The sequence below is a fragment of the Cenococcum geophilum genome (assembly GCF_001692895.1).
Source record: "Cenococcum geophilum 1.58 unplaced genomic scaffold K441scaffold_2, whole genome shotgun sequence".
Classification (NCBI taxonomy): Eukaryota; Fungi; Ascomycota; class Dothideomycetes; order Gloniales; family Gloniaceae; genus Cenococcum; species Cenococcum geophilum.
Window position 1 is genome coordinate 4,603,330 of NW_027137560.1, and position 16,975 is coordinate 4,620,304.

General features: G+C 46.8%; 7 protein-coding genes across 7 annotated transcripts; 3 read left to right on the top strand and 4 right to left on the bottom strand.

Annotated features, from left to right (window-relative positions):
* The first annotated feature begins 65 nt into the window (after nucleotides 1-65).
* Nucleotides 66-1,009, top strand: K441DRAFT_105016 (uncharacterized protein). Its single transcript, XM_067639923.1, has 3 exons — nucleotides 66-174; nucleotides 241-418; nucleotides 495-1,009. The coding sequence occupies exons 2-3, from the start codon at nucleotides 253-255 to the stop codon at nucleotides 737-739; spliced, it is 411 nt and encodes a 136-aa protein (XP_067510066.1). The 5' UTR covers nucleotides 66-174; nucleotides 241-252; the 3' UTR covers nucleotides 740-1,009.
* Nucleotides 1,010-2,354: 1,345 nt separating this feature from the next.
* On the top strand, nucleotides 2,355-2,824 carry K441DRAFT_651546 (uncharacterized protein). The gene has a single exon (XM_067647214.1). It carries the CDS (start codon nucleotides 2,485-2,487, stop codon nucleotides 2,776-2,778), a length of 294 nt encoding a protein of 97 aa, XP_067510067.1. The 5' UTR covers nucleotides 2,355-2,484; the 3' UTR covers nucleotides 2,779-2,824.
* A 793-nt stretch (nucleotides 2,825-3,617) lies between these two features.
* K441DRAFT_673087 (alpha/beta-hydrolase) lies at nucleotides 3,618-5,937 on the bottom strand (the record flags this gene model as incomplete). Its single annotated transcript, XM_067650618.1, has 2 exons — nucleotides 3,618-5,626; nucleotides 5,808-5,937. 2 exons carry the CDS (start codon nucleotides 5,935-5,937, stop codon nucleotides 3,618-3,620), a joined length of 2,139 nt encoding a protein of 712 aa, XP_067510068.1.
* Nucleotides 5,938-7,479: 1,542 nt separating this feature from the next.
* On the top strand, nucleotides 7,480-9,974 carry K441DRAFT_651549 (dihydroxy-acid dehydratase). The gene is made up of 5 exons (XM_067647215.1): nucleotides 7,480-7,560; nucleotides 7,622-7,719; nucleotides 7,782-7,789; nucleotides 7,923-8,030; nucleotides 8,133-9,974. Exons 1-5 carry the CDS (start codon nucleotides 7,486-7,488, stop codon nucleotides 9,575-9,577), a joined length of 1,734 nt encoding a protein of 577 aa, XP_067510069.1. The 5' UTR covers nucleotides 7,480-7,485; the 3' UTR covers nucleotides 9,578-9,974.
* Nucleotides 9,975-10,529: 555 nt separating this feature from the next.
* K441DRAFT_105133 (uncharacterized protein) lies at nucleotides 10,530-11,338 on the bottom strand. Its single transcript, XM_067639924.1, has one exon. The coding sequence runs from the start codon at nucleotides 11,239-11,241 to the stop codon at nucleotides 10,564-10,566; it is 678 nt and encodes a 225-aa protein (XP_067510070.1). The 5' UTR covers nucleotides 11,242-11,338; the 3' UTR covers nucleotides 10,530-10,563.
* Nucleotides 11,339-11,456: 118 nt separating this feature from the next.
* K441DRAFT_673089 (uncharacterized protein) lies at nucleotides 11,457-13,252 on the bottom strand (the record flags this gene model as incomplete). The annotated part of the gene is made up of 7 exons (XM_067650619.1): nucleotides 11,457-11,504; nucleotides 11,693-11,739; nucleotides 11,813-11,970; nucleotides 12,022-12,221; nucleotides 12,271-12,438; nucleotides 12,510-12,821; nucleotides 12,869-13,252. The coding sequence occupies 7 exons, from the start codon at nucleotides 13,250-13,252 to the stop codon at nucleotides 11,457-11,459; spliced, it is 1,317 nt and encodes a 438-aa protein (XP_067510071.1).
* A 721-nt stretch (nucleotides 13,253-13,973) lies between these two features.
* Nucleotides 13,974-14,459, bottom strand: K441DRAFT_651550 (uncharacterized protein). The gene has a single exon (XM_067647216.1). The coding sequence runs from the start codon at nucleotides 14,446-14,448 to the stop codon at nucleotides 14,230-14,232; it is 219 nt and encodes a 72-aa protein (XP_067510072.1). The 5' UTR covers nucleotides 14,449-14,459; the 3' UTR covers nucleotides 13,974-14,229.
* Between the last annotated feature and the right edge of the window lie 2,516 nt (nucleotides 14,460-16,975).

Here is a 16,975-nt window from a genome sequence, read left to right on the forward strand (position 1 = left end):
TGTTGACGCCATGGCGGGCATATTGCAATTAGGAAGGGCAGAAGATTCATTGTGGAAGCCCGTGATGCGAAACATCACCTATGAGAATTTGCATACTGCACTCGTTGGATATTTTAGACCGCAATTTGACCAAGCTGGCAGCAAGACTTTCAAGATTTCGGAGATTGCTACTGGGTATGTTTCACAAATAAACCATGGTAATTGGAGGTTCATATAGTTTAGACTAACGTTTATGAATAGACGAATCATTGGATGGAGGAGTGGCCAAATCCTCAAACAGCAGAGCAGAAAGAGCGGGTGGGGCAAAAGAGGGCACCTCCAGCTATAGAAGGTGTCGATCCATACCTCGCCAATCACTTCTTCGGTCGCATGCTTCCAGCATCGAAGGAATTCGGATATAAGTCTGAAGAACACTTCCGTATGTGGTGAAGAGTTTTTTGTTTATATTTCTGGAACCTTGCGTAATAAATTGTACGCTAACCGCCGAAGACAAGAGAGGAACCTTTGTTCGCCCCGATTTCAAAAATGCGGCTCCGGTGCCTGGCTCACACGTCATTGCAACCAAATAGCAGACGATTGCTGTGCGGCGACTTTCGTAGAAGTGAGACCGGCTTCGTTACACATGTTCCAGACTCTCGGATTCACATTATTAGGACTATTGGAGCTGAATATGGCCGATTATGGACAACCGAGTGAAGTCTATCCTACTTTAAGGCGAGATCGGCAGCTGAAGAAGTAATATATCGATTTGATTGTGCGAGATATATCAACTGCACGGGATAGGAACTGACCTCCTTGCTCATTCTCAGTGCAGTAACGCCATATGTAGACTCCATTGTAAAAACCAGTATCCTCTCGTCGTAGCGCTCTAGCAAGATTATGGGTAGTCCTTCAATAGCAGCGGTTGCTTGTCAACCCGCCAGTGGCCCTTGTCTTCTGACTTAAACCCGAAGAAAGTATTGCTTGAATTTTTTCAATGAGAAGTGATATACGTTAAACTAATGAGCCGCTATTGAAAATGGACTCTACGCTACTAGATCATCCTTAATATTCAGCTAAATTACCGCTGACCAATATTCGTAAATTAACAATTGAGTGAAATGAACCCAACTTAAACCCAACTACAAATGGACTAATTAGTTGGTACCGCTATAAAGAATGAAGAACCACAGCTCCGTTTAATAGCACTACCCCAAACACGAGAAGAAGATTTGATATCGGAATCATTAGCACAACAATACCTTTATGGTCCCAAACTTAGACCAACAATGCATATCGCTGATCTTATGTATCACTCTGACATAGAAAAGGATACTATCCCTTAACCCGTTGAAATTGGTCCTCATATTATCGATAAGAGCCCACCAATCAGATTGGCTGAATTTAATGCCCGTGTAGTCTTGATTCCGGTGTTCGCGCACAGACCACCTCCTGATACTACGTGAGAAGACCCGCGCACTGCGTTTTTTATGATTTTTGATTAGTAACGCAGGCTTGTCCTGCCGTCTGAGGGCCTATGGTGCGAGCTTTGGTGAGGCTCGACTTCAATTTTCGCAATTTTNTATGAGAGACACTTTCACCTGTATATTTGACTCCTTAACAACACCTATTTAACCCAATAAGCCAATAAGTCAAATCAGGCTAGTCTCCTCTATAATCGATTAGATTTTTATTAAAATATAAAGCTGTTAACTAGGTAAAATTTAGGTAGATTTTGCGACAAAATTGCGCCCGTAAGGCTCTGGCGAGGCTCTAGGCGAGGCTCCAGGCGAGATTTTAAGTTAACGAGTCGACCCAAGCCTGATCAACGACGTTTTTCTACCTGTAATTTTAACAACTTACTTTTATTCTATAGGGTTTTTATATAAATATTCTTAAAAAGTAGCTTTAGTTATATAATCGATTAGATTTTTAAAAGTACGTTATTTAAGGTGGAAGTAGGGCATTAAAAAAGGTAAAAGAAGATTTCAGTCTTGAATCGACCCTCTTATATTTTTGCACCAAAGGCCCTCAGACGGCAATTGAGACAGCTTTGTTGATTAATCCTAACTAGCCCTAATTCGTCTGTAAAGTACACTAGTTAAGTACTAGCGAGATTTACTGTCTCAATTGCCGGCTGAGTCGCTTACTGAGATAACACCCGGGTATCAAACCAAAAGGAAGTACAACTACCATCTAGTCTTTAGAGTCGATAGTCTATACGTTAGCCTAGATTCGAAAGCGCCATCTAAACGCAGAATTTGTTGCAGAGACCTTCGAATTTTCAAGGGATAAATTTGACCCGTTGATTTTCCCTAAACATAAAACCATCCGAAATCAACCCATCGGCGCACAAACGGTCCGATCCATGCCGTGAAACCTCGATTGTACTCAACCCTTCGAAGTACCCACGAAGCATTTCTCTATCATCCTCCACACCCTCTCAAACCCTCCCAGCAATAAACCCAAACCCACTGCCAGCAATCCTCACACCCAGGCCATCACATGCTTCCAAAACCCATACCTCACCTCCTCCCGCCCCTCCTTTCCACACCCTCGCCCAACCGCCCAACCGCCCAACCGTATCCCCCACAAACCCCAACGAACGCTCTCCTCCACACTGCAGGCCCCTCGAACCACCAGTTCCCATCCTCGCCGCCAAGCACGCAATCCCCCACCCCGAGCGTGCCACGGATCCGTCACCCGCACGTGCGGCGCAGCACGCAAAAAGCTGCAAGCACGCAGGCCGGCATCGCAGCGCTCGTAACCGGCCGGACCCCGCAGCACGCGGTGCAGTAGTGCAGCGCGACGTAACACTCTGCGGCAGCCGTTACACGGCGGCGGCATTACGGCGCCCTGCATTGCGCGCGTATCACCTGGGTGTGCCATGGTGGGCCGCAGGCGCGCAGAAAATTTTTTTCTTCCCGCGCTACGTGGACGAACGCGCGGGGGGCCGAGCAGCATGGCGTGCTGGGAGGGGAAGGTACATGAGGAGGGGCAGGCCCAAGGAGGAATGAGGTCAGTGTGCTGGTTGCTGCATGGGTGGTGAGAGCGCGCACACAGAGAGAGAGTTTCACCATGTGTAGTGCTGCTAAGGCTGATGAGTAGGGCTGATGGATTGAAATGGCAGGTGGACGACCTAGCGCGGCATCGCGCCGAGAAACTGCTGTGCAACAGGAAGCAGGGCAAGGTAGGGCAAGGCAAGGCAAGGCAAGGTTAGGAAAGGCGAGGGAAACACGCGGCGGTGCACATGCGATTTCCGATATAACCAACTGCGCATCCCCACGGGTCACATCGAGATTTGAAACGCACGATCTGCCAACGCACAGAAGTAAGAAGTTCATGTGATTGTTTCAAGAAGAGGTAAGAAAGAATACGCCAATCTATTGGGTACAATTATTAAAAAAAATTGAGTAGTATTACGTAGTCATAATCGCGGCCGTTATACCCACAAATCGGGCTAACCAGTAGCCAACACCAATAATCCTGTGATTCCCACACCTTGATGTCCAACGCCAAGCCTTTTTTATTTTTATCCTTCTAGGCGGTGCGAAAAGTCTAGGTAAAGACTGTTATACAGTATCCCACGTAGAAAAGCTGTAAAAAAGAAAGGAAAGGAAAACCCAGTGTATAATTGACTACAATGTTGGGGCTCGCTTCAGCCCAACGCAGTATCTCACAAAGAGTGCGTCGACAAAATGCTCATGGCGTATTCCAGGCGGTCGCGCTCTCCGGAACTCATTAATGGCATCTTGAAGTTTGTACTCGAGGCGCTCGACGAGATAGCTCACTACAAAGAAGCCGGTGCGGTTAAAGCCATAGTGGCAGTGGACGCCTATCAGCTCATCCATTTTGCCCTGGAAACTTACTCTCGTCCTTGGGGAACGTTCCGGGACGGAAGAATACGCTATGGTCGAGGGTAAATTTAGTGCCTTAGAAGCTGCTTCTGGTGACAGTGGCATGGAAAGTGAGGTCGATTCAGCAGCAGCGGCAGCAGCAGCGGCAGCTTCAGCCGAAGCAGCTGAGGGCTGTACACACAAATTATCAATGAGGGTGATGAATGCTCCGACTTCGTCGACTGTCGGAGGCAGCTTTGAGACAGTGGGAAATTTGTGGTAGACAATGCCTCCCGCTTCTAGCCCCGCGGGATCATATACAGGGCTCTCGTGGCTGATATCAACCACGGCCTTTATTTTCCCTTTCCATTCGTTGACAAAGACTTTCGGGCAATGCTGCTCATCAACTTCCCTTAGAGTCTTCATCGCCCGGAAGACACCCGCGATGGGCTCCGAGACCGATTTCACTGCTTTCCATTTCGCTAGGTTCTTGACATCCCATTTGCCCTCAGTGGTAAGGTACTGCAGCTGCCACCCAAGGGAAAGTCGGGCATCAATGTGAGTGGCGATAAATGCACCAATTAAACCGGCAAGAGTTCGGGATGTGCTCGGAGCGTATAACAGAGCATGGGAGGCTGGGTGAGGGAGTATGGTAGTCTTTAGTACCAATCGGCGCGGAAGAGGCTCAGGGATATGAGCAGTGGACACAGGACTGATAGTGGTGGCGGTTATGGCTAGATCGAGATCATTGAATTCAGACGCCCTAGCAGTGAGTGACGTGGACGAGGACGAATTAGAGGAAGGCGCCTTGGGTGTTTCCGAAGCCTCTACAGCAGAATCCGTCTTTTTGTTGATAAGGTTTGGTTGTATAATGTTTGAGTCAACAGGTGCAGCAGAGTCTAGGATAGTTTTTGATTTTTCCAGATTCTCGGAAACATCTTTGCCTAGAAATGCCGCAATCTTCCGCATTTCACCAGGGGGAGTAACATGGTCTGCCTCACCTGCAGACAAGAACACTGGCACGTCCAAGCCAGCCCAAACCTCTTTTCCGGGAAGTCCGCCCTGAGGAGTCCCTTTCGGGTAGTCCGGAAGACAACCACGGGCCATCCTTCTCCACACAGGCGTCCTGCTCTGCTCATTAAAGCGAACCTGAAGCTTTTTCGTCTCTTGTTCTGCGCCCGGCCCAACAAATCTAGCAACACTTGCGCTTTCGGTTCCGCCCCGTCGGTCCCACCTCCGCCACAGATCGAATACCAGGCCTGGAATTGCTAAAAGCTTTTTGAATTTTGTTGCGTCTTCCAGACTTGGTGGTTCTGCACTAGGGCAGATAGCAATGAGTCCAAGCACATGATCCGAGAGGAGATATGCGTATGGTGACGAAGATGAAGCTAGCAATGCTGCCAATGAGCAGCCCATGCTGTGTCCGACTAGAATTACGCCTTGTCCTCTACTTTTGTCTCGATAAGCTTCAATGACAACGGCAAGGAGACGAACAAGGGAGTCGGTTGTATAAGCTTCCCAGGTTTTGGGAGCAAAAGCGGAAATACCGCAGCCTGGGAGATCGATACCTAGGCATGGTGCAAGGTTTACCAAGCTCACCAGGAGTGGGTGGAATTGAGCGACGGATCCGCCAAGACCGTGAACGAAAACCAGCAGCGGAACGGGAGTAGGCGTCGACGGGAGTTTTTCCCCTTGTGGGTGAGGCCGGTAGAAGGTGCGGATTTCCGGATACGTAAATTTAGTGGCCGGGACAGTGTATGATTTGATAGTGGAGTGCTTCTTAAGCAAGCCTGGGTCGGTGTTTATGGCATCTATATGACAAGGGTTAGTGATATAAGGAGCAGAAGTGCGTAACTTGATGGAAGTAAACAATAAGTGGAGACGGCGGAAATATGCAAGCAGATAACAGAGCGCAATATGCTGATGTTGTGATAAGGTCACATAAAACGAGCAGGGGAGGCGCAGATTACGCAAAACGAAGATATTCCTTACCGACGCTATTTGCGTCCGAGCCATCGCTGATTGAGCCATTGGGCGTTCTTATGCCCTTTTTCCGACGGGCGCGTTGGCTATAGCACCAGAGAGCAGGAATGAGGCCACAGAGCGCTGCCAGCTCGACCATGCCCACGAACGTCAACGGGTAAGACGTGCTTTTTTGGAAAAAGGCCTGCAAACGGTGGAAAGGAAGCAGAGAGGTCGTCTTTATAGCCGCCAGCAATATGGAAGAGGGTAAATCGGTGAGGGAGAGAGAAGGAGCGGTTTGTGAGGGTTCTGGCTCGGCGAGCACGGTGGTTCCCAGCAACAGAAGCAATGCCTGTGGCAGCCGGGAGATGGCAGCATGGCGCTGCGAATGAGGCTCCATCAAGACGGTTCGTGTCCAAAGCTCAGAATGTATACCGACGAGGACTGCGGGCGATGTCGAAACCGGGACTTTGAGAGAGGAAGCACACCCGATTCCTCGACCAATTGGGAGTTGACGAAACAGATCGTGCGCTCTCGTCTGGCAGGAATTCAACGGTACCTGAGACGGCCACTACGGCTCCCGAGCGAAATGAGCGCAATAATTATAGCGACCGCTGGCGGAGGGAGAATTACCTTATATACGCCTCATCGTCGGGCAAGGAACGTGGCAGCCTCATTGTTGTGACGCATCCTACTTTGGGATCATGAATGACGGGGCTACCAACAACCTAGGCCATCAGATATTACTAAGGGCTAGGTGGGGAGCAAGCTAACAGAACTGTAAGCAAAACCCCAATACCAAAAATATCAAAGACGGAAATTTTATTGCTATTTATTAACGCATGAGAGCGAGTGAGAGCGTGCGAAGGTGTGCGAGTGCTTGCGAGAGCGTTTTCCCAGCAGGTAGTGGCAGTCCCCAGCAAAGCAAGCAGTGGCAGTGGCTTTCGGCTGTCGACGCCGTTTTTCCTCCAAGGATGCCGTGTGGATACGCAATGCAGATACGCCCAAGGCTCTACCCGCTCACGACATCAGCCTGGCTTCTGACGAGCCTTTTCTGGCGTCGCTCTTCAGCCTTGGCCGCCGAAGACAGGGCGCCGGCTTGCTTCGGTGCCTTCCTAGCGCCTTCTGACTCGTGCGCGTTCGGCACAGCAGCGAAGCTTTTCGAACGGGACGCGAACAGCGTGCGTGACATGGCGTGCACTCCTGAAAGTTTTTTGTTGGACCCCGCTTTCGCGCCTTCCCCCGCTGCTTCGCCCCCATAGCCCAGCGGGGGAACGCCCACAGATCAATCACTCCACCGGCCATACACCATGGGAAGTCCCCAAGCGCAGGAATAGTGGGGCTGCGTGTACCGTACACATGTCGCCCGATGAGAGGGAAGAATGGCACTGTCGATGCCCATGGCGCTTCGAGTCAAGCAATCAAGCATCCAAGCAACCAAACAACCAAGCAACCTTGCCGCGGTGTCAAGGGGCCATTATCTATGATCGCTCCACACAATCTTCACCTTAACAGATTCACATCATCAACCCAACACAGCTATAAACCCTCAGCTCCTTTCGGACATTCTGCTCCTCGCCTGACTCTACTTCATTTTACCCATTGACTTCCCTAATCCGAACTCACCATGGATCCATCCAATCTGGAAAAGCAGCAGAAGCTCCAAGAGCCGCGCTATCTAGACTTCCCTCACCTTCCCGATGGCACCATGCGGGATGGAAAGCTCGCATTGAACAAGTACTCCTCCATAGTTACCAATGGCCATGACTTCCCGGGAGCCCAGGTATATTACGTCGCGGTTGCAATCTCCCAATTGTCTCAATTAATACCCACATTCATCACAGGCCATGCTCTACGCCGCCGGTGTGCCGGATAAGGTTGCCATGAAGACAAGCCCACAGGTTGGAGTTGCAAGCGTGTGGTGGGAGGGAAATCCATGCAAGTTCGTACAAAACATCATCCGTGCCCGACGCTCATTCTACTGGTAGCTGACAGCTCATATAGTATGCACTGTAAGTCGCCAAATCCAGTAACCTCTCGTCTCCAGCGAACTTATTCCCTCAAAAACCCCGCAAGCCTCTATGCGCTCTCTCGCCATGGCAATATCACTTTGAGTGTTCTCCTAACAGGAGCGGTGAACTGTAGTGCTGGACCTCGGGAAACAAGTCAAGGAAGCCGTCCAGAAGCAGGGCATGCTAGCATGGCAATACAACACCATCGGTGTATCCGACGCCATAACAATGGGCGGTGAAGGTCAGAACTCCTGTTCCGAAACCCCTGCCAAGACTGTCTCGTTATTGGCCTAGGATGTGGTATCTGAACTTTTGAACTTACTGGAATGCTGATTCATGCTAGGAATGCGCTTCTCCCTACAGACTCGTGAGATCATCGCAGACAGCATAGAGACCGTGACATGCGCCCAGCACCACGACGCCTGCATTGCCATCCCAGGATGCGACAAGAACATGCCCGGTTGCATTATGGCCTTTGCGCGTCACAATCGCCCATCTATCATGATTTACGGAGGCACCATTCAGCCAGGATATAGCGAGACGCTACGGAAACCCATAAACATCACCTCATGTTACGAGGCACAAGGCGCGTACGCATACAACACGCTCATTAGCCCACATGATCCAAAGATCACTGCTGATGAGATCATGGACGACTTCGAGCAGCATGCTTGCCCCGGCGCTGGAGCTTGTGGTGGCATGTACACTGCAAATACGATGTCGACCTCTATCGAGGCTATGGGTCTAACTCTCCCAAACTCCTCTTGCACTCCGGCCACTTCGCCTGCCAAGATGCGCGAATGTGTGAAAGCTGCTGCGGCGATAAAGGTATGCATGGAGAAGAACATCCGCCCCAAAGATCTCCTGACGAGAGCCTCATTCGAAAATGCCCTAGTAATGATGATGATTCTCGGTGGTTCTACAAACGCTGTCCTTCATCTCTTGGCCATGGCCGGAAGCGCTGGTGTACCATTATCCCTCGACGATATCCAGCGCGTATCCAACAGGATTCCTTTCATCGCCAACCTCGCGCCGTCCGGCAAATACTTCGTAGCGGATCTCTATGAGATCGGCGGCATTCCGTCCGTCATGAAACTCCTCTGTGCAGCTAAGCTCATGGATGGTTCTATCATGACCGTCACCGGAAAAACTTTGGCCGAGAACATCGAACCCTTCCCGTCCCTCCCCCAAGGCCAAGAGATCATCCGCAGTTTAGACAAGCCAATAAAAGGGACCGGCCACATTGAGATCTTGCACGGCAATCTCGCACCCGCGGGCGCTGTCGCCAAAATCACCGGCAAGGAAGGCTTGAAGTTCGTCGGCAAGGCTCGCGTATTCAACAAGGAGCACGAGCTCAACGATGCCCTCTCAAAAGGCCAGATCCCGCGCAGCGAGGAATTGGTCTTGGTGGTGCGCTACGAGGGTCCCAAGGGCGGACCCGGGATGCCGGAGCAGCTGAAAGCCTCGGCAGCGCTCATGGGCGCCAAGCTCAACAACGTCGCGCTGATCACCGACGGCCGCTACTCGGGCGCCTCGCACGGCTTCATCGTCGGACACATCTGCCCCGAAGCCGCCGTCGGCGGACCGCTGGCCGTTGTCAAGGACGGCGACATCATCACCATCGACGCGCAGAACAACACCATCAGCATGAACGCCAGCGACGAGGACATCAAGAAGCGCCTCGAGGATTGGAAGCCGCCCAAGCCAAACGTCACCAGAGGCGTGCTGGCGAAGTATGCCAAGCTCGTCGGCGACGCGAGTCACGGCGCCATGACGGACTTGTTCTGATCACCGGCGTGCTAGGCTAGCCTTTGCAGAGCGAACGGCTGGACCACCAACGAAATGGGTTTGGTAGGTGGGAAGGGGAGTCTGGCAAATTAGCGGGAGAATCAAATGTTGATAGTGATAGAGGGAGCGGTCTTACTGGCAGTAGATTGGTCTAAAACGACTACAATAGAAGGGGCTTTCTTTTACATGATGGTGAATCGGTCTCACTGATGGCGAAACGATCTCACTCATGGTGAACTGGCTTTTTTTTTACCCATACGAAGGCGGATCGGCCTTATTGATGATGGATGGATGGATGGACTGTGCATTGGCTTACTCATGGCAGATAGATGGATGTGGCAGATGGTGCACTGGGGGCCGGATTACTGGCTGATGACATAGGCATGCATTAGACTGTATTTTACATCCAATCAATATATCGGTTAGATATTTGAGGTGAGTGGCTGATGTTAGCGTGATGCTAGGACCTAGGCTTTAGAATTGGATATGGAGCTGTCAAGTCTAAGGATTTGAGCAGATGCGTGTAATTTATTAGGGGGTTTTTTCGGGTACAGCCTTCCGAAAATCAGCGCTGCTGATTAGAGATGGCAAAAGTTCGCGCGATTTTAAAACAATTACGAACACCTCACTACTAATATTTATCGTACTAGCGGAGCCCCTTAGTATATATCCATGGGTCGTCAACGGTAATATTTTTGGGCCGAGCGCGAATTGTCAATCCAATAGATCTAGGCTTGGCTTCTACCCTGTTCAACAACCTGTTATTGCCTTATAGGTATTGTCTATCAGATATAGAGTAACATATTAGACTAGATTCTGCCTTTAATTCACTCCGTTTCAATCGAAGTAGATCACTATATGATGGTCCATTGGCGTCGGACTTTTCTACACATAATTTGTATCAAGCACTCATTCTAAGGCATGATCGGAAAACCTCTTAGGATTTTCATACCAAAAAAAAGCAAGAATATCCTCCTTACTCGCTTCTAGGACTCGTCAAAACTGTACTGTAAAAATACCCCACACAGGCTACAGTTAGCTTCGGAAACCACTTTAGGATAGCCTAACTGCACTAAAAGGCTACTGAACAGCCTAGAGGATATTATACTCATATCAACAAACTTTCTTCGAAAGCCTGTCCTTGCTATTTTCAGAGATGTGACGACGTCACGGAGACTCTGTTCCCAGAACTCGCAGGTGTGATGAACACATGTTAAGAGGAAGCCTTTTTCTCGGCAAATGTCTTCCCAAGACTTATAATCCAGCTCTATCGAAGGCCCATGTTCGATCAATAATTTAATCCGTTCTATAGCCAAGGCTATGCCCTCCGGCCCCCACCGCGTTCTGTCAATGGAAGAAGTAAGGATTTCTCTTATGGCGAACCGACGCATGCCTTCTTTGGTAAAAATAGGAAGAATGATTAATGGGTCTATCGCATCTAGCAGGTGAGCTATGTGGCGATTTTGGCATCTCCCATCCGGTAGAAAGTAATTTCCAACCTCTTCAGCAAGCTGCCAAAGTGGGCTTGTTGTTGGTCGAGCAGTAAAGCGCACTCTGTCTCGGAGCAAAATGCCGATAGGAAACATCGGATTGCTATGGTAAAGTCCTAGGCGACCCCAAAGGCTGTCAGAGAAGAAGTCCCCAGCTATGTAGAGCGTAGACATAGCATGCACTGTTAAAGGATCTAGAGTATCGCAGTCGAATGTGAATAGATAATTCACCGCTCCGTGAACCAAAGCTTTAAATAAAGTAGCATCTACCCCACCGTTATCGAGTGTGGGATAGATGGGAAACTAGTAAAAAATACCTTCTATGTGCCGAAATATGAATTTTTTTGAACCTGAACCTGATGCAGGTTCTGATCTATGAGGTGTCATGCTTAGCATAATAGTTGCAAGAGAGAGCCGGTCCGATGTTGCCCTAACGCCTGTTAATATGTCAGCTAGTCATTACAACTGATAACTTGTTTTCTGCGGAGTTTCCCCAAGACTTGAAAAAGAAGACATTTTCGAGTCCTCAAGGATCCCGAAGGTATCCATAGCTCACTAACCACCAACCGCTCGTTCAGTTAAAGCCTAAAGTATGACCTGACAGTAATTATATGCTACTACTTACTAACCCAGCTGCACTATAAAAAATAAAAAAACTACTTTCTGAGTAACCTGTAGTTGAAATTTGCAGCTTTGAATATCTTCTCATAATTTAAAAGGACTACAGAGCAAAAATAAAACTTACAAGGCCATGGTTCCCTGGGGTTGATATCGATTACGGCCAGATCTAACCCCCCTGCTGTACGTGCAATTATGTGCATGTTTGATGCGTCCTTCTTAAGGAGAATCAAAAACATACATTCAATGGGAAAAGCTTGGTTAGGTGTCTGGAATCCCCCAAACCTGTGAAAATCAGCCGCCTTGTGCAAACTACGAATTATCTCATGGAGTTACCCCTGGTATAGAAGGCTAGAATCCGATGATGCTGACAACGCTACATGATGATGCAGTGATGGAAATATTGCTTCCGCTCCTAAGTTCACATGACCCATCGGCGCAGAGGGCCACACATTTATTTCGCATGCTCCTATCTCTGACAAGCAAGGCACAATAAGGCCTGACTGAGAAATCTTTTCGTATTCTTGGCGTATGGTCTGCACAAAATAAGTAACCAGCCGAAAATGAAAGGGGAACCTGGCGTACGTTTGCAAACGATCTTAGCTCTAGCTGTTGAGTACTCGCATGAAGGAAAGTCCGCTGAGGATGCTCCGCGACGACATCAATGAGGATCCAGGACGCCTTTAGTAGATCTGTATAAGCCTGAGCGTCAATTTTCTCTACAGTTATTTCCGTGCGTAGGGTCGAACAAGCCTATAAATTTGATATCAGACAAATCATACTCCTAGATTCGAGTTTTGTGGTAAAGATAGGTAGACTCCCACCTTGAGCAGCCACCATCTGCCTGCTTGCATCCAAACATCAATACCAAATGAGACCCATGGCCGAGCTACTTCAGCCTTCGACATGAAAAGCTGGGAGACTTTTATTTGGAAGTCTTGATCAGGGCTGATCGTAATGAGCGGAACATTTGGAATACTACGGTTTAGCTCAGGCGAAGAAGTAGATGCAATCATCAGTGTTTTGATCTGAGAAATATTTTCCGACATAATTTGGTTGTCAGATTGGAGTCGCTCAAGTGAGGAATTTCCGACAGAAGTTAATAGAAGGTTTAAAACGCCGTTATGATATACAAGCTATGGAGATCAGCCAAATGAGAACAATTTACACATGAAGACCTTACCTTGGACCGTAGACTGTTTAGCGCGGACGCATCTCTCGCGTATCGAAGCCTGTCAAAAACCTTCTTAACCTTGGATCTGTCATCAGTTCGAATAACTCCATGCCTCTTCGCAAAATCTTGCAATTTAGTTAAAGTCTCCTTAGCTCCTGCCATCATCTCCGTGACTAACTTTACACGACTGTCTCCAGCCATAATCAATGTCGAATTCGGATTGTTGAGATCTTCCACAAGGATAGAAATAGACTGTGATAGTACGCTAAGCTCTGATGACAATTCTTTGAGATCTTGGGGAGCTGCACGAGCTACCGAATACACGTCGCGCCAGAGCCGGTGTGCAAGATCACCCACGGCGATGAAATCGCCTACAGCAAAGCCGAAAGACATGACTGCCGGGAATTAACTTTGAATTTATGATTAATGCTTTCGTCTTGTCTATAAAAGGGCGTATTGATGAAACGAGGAAGGCTGAAGGCAGCAAACCTTGGCAGTTTAACAGGATGCCAGCCTTAAACTTTCGGTTCAACAAACCGATAATAGATAGAAAAGCGATCCAATCAACGTTTTGACTGCCTGTATGTTAGAAAAATACGCTGCGTATTAATCTGTGGGCTCTCCCACGGGCTCCCTATATGGGGAAATTATGAGAGAAATGAAGTAATCTTAAAGATTATTTGCATAGAAAAGGCCAATATTGAGCGGCGCAAGCCTAATCAACATAGTGCTTCAATACTTATCCTCCCCTTCTACGTGTACAAACTCCACAATTTAGAGTGGGTGGGCTTTACAGCACCCTCTCACTTTCCCACTAACTGCATAGTTTACATATTTTGTTTTATACATCGAACTTCCTCGACTTGCTCGTAAGTTATAATACAACACTTTTTCAATTGAAAAAATTTTAGTTTCACACTATTTGATCTTGGATTATCAGATTATTTAACCGATCCGAGTTCGAACCAGAAATGGCTGGAAGCAGGTTGCACAACCCACAACCAGTGCTCTTATCAATATTCAATATTAGAATAAGGCCGTATTGATATTGATATTGAATATTAGTTCAATATTGAAAAGATATTAAAAGATATTGAATATTGAATATAGTACAGTCTTGGTATAGTGTTTTAATTAAGTGCAGGCCCCGTACGCCCCTGGGCTCAGGTAGAGCCTCCTCCCGCGGTAATATTACTTAGTAGCCAGCTCTTCAAGTACTCCGTACGTTTAATATCAGCACTCCCTAGTGATATACAGTCCCATAAAATTGTTCGCCGAGCACCTAAAACAATTCGCTCAACCTCTGCCGATATTGACGGTATAGATAATATATTAATTGCCATTTAAGAGAGAGGATTGCGGGTAAGCTGCTATGTAGAGGTAGCTAACTGGCGCCTTTTACGAGGCGACTTTGTGGTGGTTGCATTTGGTGTAGAGTCGCTCAACGCGTCGTAGTCGCTCAACGCGTCGTAGTCGCTCGACACGTCGTCGTCGCCGCCAGAGTAGATAAACCGATCAGAATTGAGCTTAGAAATAGCAGAGGAGGATGCATTATCGTCCTTAATCACGTTGGTAGATAAGGGAGGCATGGCGTTAATCGAAGGTAGGGCGTGCCGGTGTAAACTCTGGGGGGGGTGCAAAAATCGTTAAAATTGACGATGTTGTACGCGATGACTTGCAAGATCTAATTCAATATTTAGTAATTTTTACCCCCCATAGGTTTACCTAGCAAATTTGAAATGCGCACGTATTGTAAGGAGGCCTAAGAGTCATTTACTAATATGTCTGCCTTAATTTTACCACCCCAACCCCAAAAATCTTCAATATTCAATATCTTTCAGTATTGAACATATCGTATTGATATTGATATTGAACGTTCAATATTCAATATTCAATATCAGTAATCAATATTTGATATTGATAAGAGCACTGCCCATAACCCACTCTATAACTTTATATTATTCATTTACTAATAATACTTCTCTATAGCCCACCACTGCGCCTTTCTTAACTTAATTGGATGGTTAATGGGGGTAAAACAGAACATTTCTGGAAGTCTCCGGGACCTCTTAGTGTTGGGAATAAAGGCAAGTGGTCACCATATGAGGCATATTGCCGTCACGTGTGGCAAGTTGCCATCACGTGCCGCCGCGGCACTAGTGTGGTGAGGAACCTTAAGTTCCTCACCCCTTTCTTTAAGAAGAAAATATATAGAACAATTATTATACTATCTACGAACCGTAGCTACGTGATATCCCCTTATGTAACCAACACTGATTAGTGGTTAACTTCACTGTTATACTATAGAATAGCAAGGTATTCCACTAAGAAGAGACGAGCTACTGTACTAGTGCTACTCGTGCTAGAGGAAGCTGTCTTTTAAGGTTAGAACTGGTCCTAAACCTTAAATAAAACTCTTCCACGAATTTAAGGATCTAAAGGCTAGAACTGGTCCTAAGCCTTTCTAAGATTATCCCTTGACCCGTTAGGGCGAGCAGAGGGGAAGGCCCGTGCGCGAACACCAGAATCAGAACAACGCGTAGAATTCAACCATCAAATACACCACCACCATGCCTTCTAATCACGCTAGACTTAATGCAGATCTTGTTCGGAAGACTCAATGTAAGATTCCCCCAAATAAAACGGCGAAAACCCCCCCCCCGAAGCCTTAGCCACTCTCCGAATTTTGTATTCCTAAGCACGGCTACCGAATCCCACTGATTTGATTGGTGGGCTCTTATCGATAACCTGCGTGCCCAAGTTAACGGGTTAAGGGATAGATTCTTGCGTCTATTACGCAGAATAATACGCTTTATAAGTCTTTGCGATTTAAGGCTAGAACTAGTCCTAAGCCCTATAATTGCAAATATACGTCTAAACGCGTACTAAATGATAAATATATATTACAAACGCGTACTAAACGATAATCCTTATACTAATAATACTTCCCTCCCTCTAAAAACATGGCTATGCCTACTTTAAATAACTAAAAAGACTCCTTACTACTAGGGGTAGCTAAGTATACAAAACTTATTAATAAAGATTAGGACGAATTTGCCTTTAATATAATAACTTATACCGCAAAATAAGTTAACGGCTTTCTCCTACACTATATTATATTCTACTAAAATAGATACTATGCCAATTTATAACTATAGGAGTATTTTAGGGAGGATTTTATAGGATAGACTGCTAATACCTAGGCACTTAGCAACATTAATATTATTTAGGATTTTTAAGACTTCCTCTATAGGAATGGGGTATATATTACTAAGAACGGTAACCTAATTACTAGTAATATTTAGGCCGTTATTACTAATATAGAAGAACTAATATAGACAGAAGCTGAGATTATACGTTAACTATAGAAACCTAAAAATAACCTATATTCTTTAGAAGGCAACTTTAATTTATATTAAAACCCCTAAGGAGCTCTTGCTATACCTAGCCCAAAAAGACCAAAACCAACTAAAAAGAACCCTAAAAAACACCTAGAGAATCCCCCTAAGATGCATACATCGTAAGGGAGGCACACGTCAACTAATAGTGGCTCGCACTTGCGTGTAACCGCTAGATCTACGCCTAATAACGGCCCTCTATAATAGAGACGGGCGAATACTATACTATAAAGCGGAAACACCTCTATTAAGAAGGTATCTAATAAAATATAAAGCCTATTAGACGTATCTAGTATCTAGAATTATAGGGGAGTAACTATTAGCTATAACAAACTAATACAGCTAGTAGAATGGCTCCGCTAGTTTAGCGAACCTTAGGCGCCCCTCTAGTAAACCCTTAATTAAATCCTCTAACGGCTAAGCAAAATTAAAAATAAATAAAATCCCCCCTTACTGGCGAACCATACCTAGGCCGCTATAGTTGCGCTTCTACACTATAGGGAACCTACCCCCCTTAAGATAATAACTAGGTATATAATTATAATATAACTAAATATAGAAAAAGTAGAGGGGTTTAGGGGATAATTAGAAATAAAAGTCCTTATAAAGATTTGCAAAGAGGTCTATAACGTAGTTATAGTCCAATACCTTAAGAGCGGAGATATTAGAGTTACTCTAAAGGATTAATAGGTAAAGGAACGAGCCGTAAGGGTAGGGG